This window comes from Aedes albopictus, chromosome 2 (genome assembly GCF_035046485.1).
Source record: "Aedes albopictus strain Foshan chromosome 2, AalbF5, whole genome shotgun sequence".
In the NCBI taxonomy this organism is placed as follows: domain Eukaryota; kingdom Metazoa; phylum Arthropoda; class Insecta; order Diptera; family Culicidae; genus Aedes; species Aedes albopictus.
The window spans coordinates 236,563,980-236,572,111 of NC_085137.1; the positions used below are offsets into that span (position 1 = coordinate 236,563,980).

General features: G+C 39.0%; 1 protein-coding gene across 1 annotated transcript; it reads right to left on the minus strand.

Moving 5' to 3' along the window:
• Window positions 1–6,630: 6,630 nt before the first annotated feature.
• Window positions 6,631–7,754, minus strand: LOC109412008 (ribonuclease H2 subunit A). The gene is made up of 2 exons (XM_019685653.3): window positions 7,517–7,754; window positions 6,631–7,457 (listed from the first exon to the last, which is right to left on the minus strand). Exons 1-2 carry the CDS (start codon window positions 7,734–7,736, stop codon window positions 6,670–6,672), a joined length of 1,008 nt encoding a protein of 335 aa, XP_019541198.3. The 5' UTR covers window positions 7,737–7,754; the 3' UTR covers window positions 6,631–6,669.
• Between the last annotated feature and the right edge of the window lie 378 nt (window positions 7,755–8,132).

Genomic DNA, 8,132 nt, shown 5'->3' on the forward strand with positions numbered 1-8,132 from the left:
CAAACATTTATAATCACAAGTACAACAAATGAGTACACCCAAAAACTTCATGAAAAACAACACAAATCTTTTAAACAAAATATTAGAAATACTTTTATGAGCTACAAAAGGCGTGCTTTGAGGAATTCCATCAGATACTAAAAATCCCTTCAAATATTCTTTCAATTGTTTTTCACTAACTATTTTTAAATTGTAAAAAAAAATTCACCAGAGTTACTAATCCAGAATTTTATAATGTTTAATTTAAATTTAATCTTGGGGCAATTCATTCATTCATTCAAAATTTTATCAGCTGTTGTGGCGGGTCATCTTCGGAATGGTTCAATACTGGTATTGAAAGCAGCCTTTAGTTTGGTCAGCTTCAATGCTGTAAATTAATATGTATTTACTTAGAATTCACTTTACTTATACCTATAAATCTTAAAGTTAACTTACACTCTAGTATTCTGCCACCATTCCCGACAACCTTTTCGTCTCAACTGATCTATTGATTCCACTATTCACATCTACCTTTAGATTCCTTCAGTGTTGCCAGATTCACAGAAAAATCACCACAACATCAGCATCCTATCCGAATTTCTCAAAGACTTTTTGCTCAAAGGACAAAGCTTATATCAAATATTCTCCTAGAGATTGTACAAGGATATTTTTTTAGAAAGAAGTTATAATTTTTGTTATGTTTTATAAAACTTTCATAGGACGCTTGATGTTTTCTGGAACATGTACATCCTGAAATGCATAAGTGACATATGAATCTATAAATATTTGAATGTGTCTCAACCAGTCTTTCCACCAGAATTTTCTTTAGAATATCTTTTAAATGGTTCAAATTGTGATGTTAGGTAACAACACGACGACAAGATATTAATTTCCAAGAATGGTTTTTACGCCAGTTCATCTACTATGTTATATAGTTTAACAGTTGTTGGCTGCATTTTTCACAGATTCTCGTACTTATGCTTGTGGAGACTGTATAAATTTAAGAATTTTGGAAATTCCCGGTGGCTAGCAACAATTCCCGAGGTTTTCCCGACTTTTTCCCGGTGGTATCGAATTCCCGAGCTTTTCCCGGTTTTCCCGAAATTCCCGACTGGGTGGCCACCCTGCAGAGATGTTGAAATATTGTGAATGTCATTTCGAACTGTCAAAAAAACCGCACCGCAGCGCCGCACGGGCCGTTCAAAGTGAAATTCACTAGAGTGTTTTCACCCGGGTGAAAATCTCTGCGCGCTCCGTGTGGCTCTGCGGTGCGGTTTTTTGACAGTTCGAAATGACATTTACAATAGGGTGACAATGGGTATTATCGGCAGGTTTGTTCTCTTCGTCATGGGGGGTTTTTGTCAGCCGAATTGCCTGAAACTTGGCCATATAATTCAGCTTAGTTGGGAAGGATTTGAGACCAACTCTGAGTTCAATAGGTTTCAAAAAAACCCCTAAGACGAAGAGAACAAAACGGCCGAGAATAGGTAATTTCCCCTATTTCAACATCCTTCTATCTGATAAGATGAAAAGATTTCTAATTTATGATGTGCTTGATGGTGTAAATCCAAAGAGCAGAATTTTCATGCGCTCAGTGCGGACAAGCCTGCTTATTAGAGACATCTTTTCTCGTAGATATCGCCGAAAATTTTGTAATAAAAATAACCTATACCCTTAAATAATACATACTTACCGAATTTTTATTTCTTTTTACCGAGGTCAGCACAATCAAGTAATGTTTTAATGCCGAAAATCAGTATAACAGTCTCGTATTGATTTAAATTGAAATCAACACTCAGACAGCTCAGTCCGGAAAGTAAGTATACATAAAGACATCGCTCACGCGGATATAATTACATTTTATACATTCTTTTCTCAAATAATTAATCTTGTACAGTTACACCAGATTTGTTTTTTGAACTGGTCGGTTTTTGCTATTGCAACAGGATCAGAACTGACTAAGTTATATTGTCGGGCCGCCACCAAACCGGACTTCGCACAATCAAGTCGCGACGCGACCCAACTTGCGACGTTTTTATAATCATGTCAAATGTAGTGCGCATCCTTCCCGTTGTTGTCAGCAACACAGCGCACTAGATGCGAAACAGTTGCGACACTTGTGGACCAAGAAAATTGCAATTTTTGATTGAATGTCGGTCTTGATTCCAACCGGATAGACAATATTGTCTATCCGGTTGGAATCAAGACCGACATTCAATCAAAAATTGCAATTTTCTTGGTCCACAAGTGTCGCAACTGTTTCGCATCTAGTGCGCTGTGTTGCTGACAACAACGGGAAGGATGCGCACTACATTTGACATGATTATAAAAACGTCGCAAGTTGGGTCGCGTCGCGACTTGATTGTGCGAAGTCCGGTTTGGTGGCGGCCCGACAATAGCAAAAAAAAAAATACGGCTCGCGCAAAACAAAAAGCGGGTGCATTTTATCTTTCCGCTCTTATAGATGAAACGATCATTTCACTACCCACATCCAAAGAAGCGCTTCAACATACAAGCGACTTCATCGATCAAATCACGCGAGTCGTTGATGCACACGAAATAGGCGAAAAAGGATGTGAAAACAACATGCGCACCCTCATTGAAAACCTCATGCACTATGGCCTATCAAACATCCCTCTTCTCATCTCATAACTTATCGCATCCGATCGCATCTCACCTTACCCACTATGTGCACAGCCTAAGATCGCTTTGTGGTCTTCAGAGGGTTTATTCCTCATAAAATTTCCCACAGAAATCATTCATCGATTTATTTTTAGGGGTTAATGGTGATCCTTTGGCGATTTTTCTTTGAAAAAGTGATTTTCCCCATAGTAAATCGTATGAAAACTAAAAATGACCGGCGCTAAAATATAGTTTCTCCGATCGAGCTGAAATTTTTCACAGTTGATATGGGGCTAAAATGGAACTCAAAAAGTGTACAGGAGTAAAATGTCTTTTTGTGTCCCACGCTAGTGAATAATCAATTATTACTAACCCAAAGTCGAATCTGTTTGATGATAAATCTTCAGCAGAGTTGCAGTGTTTACCGACTTGAAGTTACCCTTCGAAAATCGCAATGCAAGGCTTAAAAATCTCTAAACTCGTGATGTACGATGTTTATTCTTTTATTTTCAAGTTGGGACAAACTTATGTCGCATTGGGTGGATTGTCGCAACAAATACAGGTTGCAACATTGTCATTATTATTGCGCGATGGTTGAATTTAGAGTCACTGCACTTGAATTAAAATCATGAAAAGTAAATATTTGTTTAACTCTCCTAAGATGTTTGAATTTTACATCACGATAGCGTAGTGTATGTTCAGCGTGCCTGACTGGGTCATATTGACGCCAACATCTTACAAGTGAAGAATTTGGAGCAAGTTTTCGTTTTGGTTTACGGCAATCGTTTACGAATTTCATCAGCTCTTCAAAATATTTGTGTGAAGAAATCGTACAACGCAGTGGCGATTCCCTAATCTCAAATCAACCTGTTCAACAAATCCAAATTCTTGATTTCTCAAAATAAATTGACTTGTAATTTGTAGAAAATGACGATAATAGCCGTTTCCGCCTATTTTCAATTTGATTCTGATCCTGAATTCTCCGCAAATGCAACTTTTAGGGTCGTTGAACAGGTAAAAAGTGGGGTTACGAGACGCCACTGGTGCAACGATTCCTTCAATATTTGCATCTTTATTCAACTATCGAGCTCTCTCAAGTTCAAGTTTCTCAAAAAAAATCAAATTTGTTTCTAACAATTCCTTTGAATGTCAACTGTTGGTTATGTTGGGAGGTATGGCGTTCAATCTTTCGAGGAATAACTCAAAAACGGATTCTTAAGCTTTCATCTGACGTTTCGGTCACTATATTGTGCCTTCTTCTGGGAATTAACTATGCTCCGTTTTATCGTAAGTATGAGCCCACTGAATAGTTCACATTCGTCCCAGACGTAATGTATCGTCCGCCGCCGCAGGCGGTGTTCCTTTGGATGTAATATCCGAAAGATATCCGTTCATCGGAAGCCGAAAGGGTAATAGTAATCTGCCCGAATTACTAGTACAATTTTGAAAGGCACCAGCTATATATTTTGAAAAGAGATTTCTAGATAAATCCCTAGATTATTTCGGGAAAAAATCTCTTGAAGGGAATCCTATAGGAAACTGCTAGTAAAAACTTTGACGTACAGTAAAACCCTGTAGGAATTTCAAAGAACTCCAGCAAGTAAATCTTGAAAATTGTCAACATTGTCCTTCTAGGATTTTTCCAGTGATTACTCATTTTAAGGGACGTTTTCTCAGGTTTTGCCAGGTATTCTCCTTGGAAATTTCCTCACTGAAGACATTACTCTACTACTAAAACATTACTCAAAAAAAGTTCGAAGTGATCTTATGAGAATTTTTCATGAGTATCCTCTCAAATTCATACTGGTTTAAAAAATTCTTTAAAAAAATGTTCGGGTAACTGTCTCCAAAAATATTCAGCAATACTTAAAAAAGCCAAGAAAGTTCCTTTCTGTTTATTTCAAAGATTTTTTTTAGTTTCTTATTTCTCCAGTTTTTTTTTTTTTTTTTAATGGTGGGGGCTGGCTCACCAACACTTCCGGTCCGCTTTAGTGCTTTATGCATCATTGTGGCCAGGTGTTGTTCTAGTTTTTCCAACTGTATTGTAAAGCATTAGCGGTGATCCTTGGCATTCTTGTGTAAATTGGGGTACTCGGAATGTTGATCGATCACCGATTATTGGTGGCAGATGCAGTGGAAAGTTTGTCTTAATACGTATCAATCGTCTCTGACAAACGAGAAAAACTGACCTCACTGATTACCTGTCTCTGAGCCAAATTTGGTATAGAGTATTCAGTGTCCGATTAATCGCTTCATGTTTGATGGAGGCTTTTAATCCAATGGGTTACATAGCCGCTATCCGAATGAAGAGAGTAATGTTCCGCGTAATATATCACAAATCAAAAGAGGTGCGGTACATTACGTGGAGCGGATATACTGAATTGGGTACCAGACCAAGTCCCTGCTGGGTGGCGCTAAATAGGTGAGCCATAGACAATAGAATCGTCAATGTCGTAGGGCATAGTATGTGACTATTGTCGAAACAACACTATTTTTGATCATTGTCCAATCAAAATCATAAGCGGCGTCCACATACACTAAGCGTATAACTATGTTAGGGTCAAGATTAGGGTATGGCAAAATATAATAACACTTTTTTTAGTTTGTGTAGTTAGTTGAACTAGAGTTAACTTTTTTATTGAGACATTTTCTGTAGGTTTATTCTGGATTACAATACAATAGCTGCCCTTTAGCTGAATTATTTTACAACAGTAAACAGCATTATTCCTTCTTGATAAAAGATGTATTAACAAAAGCATTTCAATGTGGACATAGAATTGCGAAACTATACATCTGATCAGATATTTTTCCGGTATAAAATTTGTGATGGAAAGTCAAACACTTACAGAACATAGTTTTTCAATGTCAGACAAACATCACATTAACACAGCTACCAATGAACCAAACCTTCTCTACTGTCTTCTCATTTTGCCGCTTCCTATCCTCAATTGAACTTAAATCTGACACTAGTTAGGACTGTCTGTGGAAGATCGGGGTTTCTAATTCTGTGTAGGACTTGTTAAAACGGGATGCCTGATATGTACTGCGGACAAATGGGCTGGAAGTACTGAGCAATCACAATTACTGTCGTACTAATCATATTAAATGCATGTTTTTCTACTTACATCCCGAACGTCGCCAACCGGCAAAGAGGACATGACGAAAAAACGCGAGATGGCCCTAACAAAAACGGGAAAGGCGATGAAAATGATCACCGATGCAACGATATGGAAACAAAATAGATGAGAAATTATCGACCAAATCATAATCTATGAACATATCGCTAATGTTCTTTATCATTCTTTATTTTCCTCGATTCAGCAAAATCGAAACCTCTCTACTATCTCTTCATTTTCTGCCTCTTCCCATCCTATTCCCACATCTTCCTATATCCTCTACCCCATCTATTTAATGTATCTGACACTTGTTGGGACTGGTAATAATATTTTGCCCATGAATACACTACCTAGTTTTTGGGATGTTTCTCCTGAGATTTTGTCTAGAAAATTCTTTTCAAAAATCGCCCAACGGATCTTTAAGAAATGTTTTTGAAAAAAATGTCGAGAGTTTTGCCGAAATGTCTTCAAACTCACTTTCAGAAAGCATGAGTTGCGTTGATTTACGAATCAAAAGTTTATTCTTCATCCAGCACTCAACTAGTCCATTCCAGTTTAATGGATTTCTTCAATACCGTGAAAAATAAAAAAAAAACCTTCACGCTCTCGCGGATTTGGCGCGAATTTATTTCCAGTATCGCGCGGATTCAAATTTAGCTCGCGCGGATTTTTTTCGACCCTTGTCGTAACAACCCTATAAGTATAAACTATAAACCTATAGGTTGACGGTTATTGAGTCGATATTGCAAAAATGAATGGAAATTCCAACTTGGGAAAACATGTGGGGGTCTTAAAATAATGCTATTTCCTACATTTGTATATCCCACTAATGGGGTCTCGATCACGTCAATGCAATTGTTGCCAACTGAATCAGGCATTTTTTTCGGATTAGTATTGATTAGTAAGTATGGAATTCCACTTTTAGTTAGGTACAATTTAATAATTTTTGCCTTTAAATATCAGCTACATGTTCTAGGCACCGCTCCCGGAAGTACTCATGTCGCTTCCGTTGGTCATTTCGATCCGCAGCAAAATATTTGGAAAGCTTCTCGCTCCCGTAAGTGATCTTTTGCTTTTCCTGTTCGTCGTCGTCGTCCTCAAACTCCACGTCGTACGCTTTCTTCTCCAAAGCCTTTCCGGCCGTCGACCAACTAAAACGTACCAGTCGAGGGTAACCGAACACCAGCTCGTAGGTTCCCAGGAAATTTTTCGTAACCGGATCGCCTGGATAGCCGCTTCCAAACTTGATACCCGGTTCCATTCCCTCGCGGAATGTCCAAACCTTCAGGGCATGGTCTCTGCTGACCTTCGCGCAAATACTGGCAGCCGAAACGATCGGATAGGTGCTATCGGCCTTCTTGGCGACGGTAATTTTAAACTTGGGAAAAATTTGCTTCAGTTTGGCTTGGTACTTTTCCGGTGGTCCAACCGTATCGACGTAGACTTCCGCAATGTTAACTCCAGCCTCGATGGCCTTGCGTACCAGACCGATGGCCGAGTCCATCGATACCTCATTCAGAGACCGCTTCGTGCGGCGCAACATACTCATACAGATGTCGTTGGGTGCTATGACTTCCACGGCCCAGCCGATGCTTTCCGTAGCATAATCTTTCTGATTCATTTCGTCGAAAATAAGATCTCTTTTCTCCTCCGTCAGTTGTTTGGAATCGGCAAAGCCCAACTTTTTAAGGACGTCCTTTTTACTGATTGGACTGAAGGCAATTCCGTAGACCATAGGACCTGCAGGAAATCCGACATTCAAAATAACCTATTTTTTTTTCAGTAATTTAAAACCTTACCTAAAACAGGCCCACGACCAGCTTCATCCACGCCTAAAACGCACGGCTCGTCCTGGCAGCTCTGTGGAATTTCCGAAATGTAAGTAAAGTTTTTGCCATTATCCTTGCTGCTAATGTACGGGCCGAGCGAGTCCAGGCTATCGATGCGGGATCGCTTGGGATTCGGTCCATCCTCTTCCACGCTCGGTTCTTGTTTCAATGGAGGTGAAGCAGATGCCATTGTCTGACTGATACTGAAAAATTTTCATAGTTTAGATAAACTTATATTCATTAAATCAAAAACTCTAGTTTCCTGGATTCAACGTACACATCGAATGCGCGCGGTTTTCTAGCTGGCTGATGGCTGGTTTGCGTGAGTTGTTTTTTAAAAATGAACACATGAATGAACCAAGCCGGTAGAGAATTCGTTTGTGAATGTCGAATCTCTTATTACCGACAACACAGTAGACTACAGTCGGGACTCAAATATAACGGTACATCCTAGGGGGGGCAGCGAAAGGCTAAATCCCCGTAGCTCACAACAAAAACACGTTCAAAATTGTTTGTGCTGAAAACTCGGCTGAAAATTTATGCATTAGCATTACATACATCATTTCTTATGGATTTATTTGCTGTC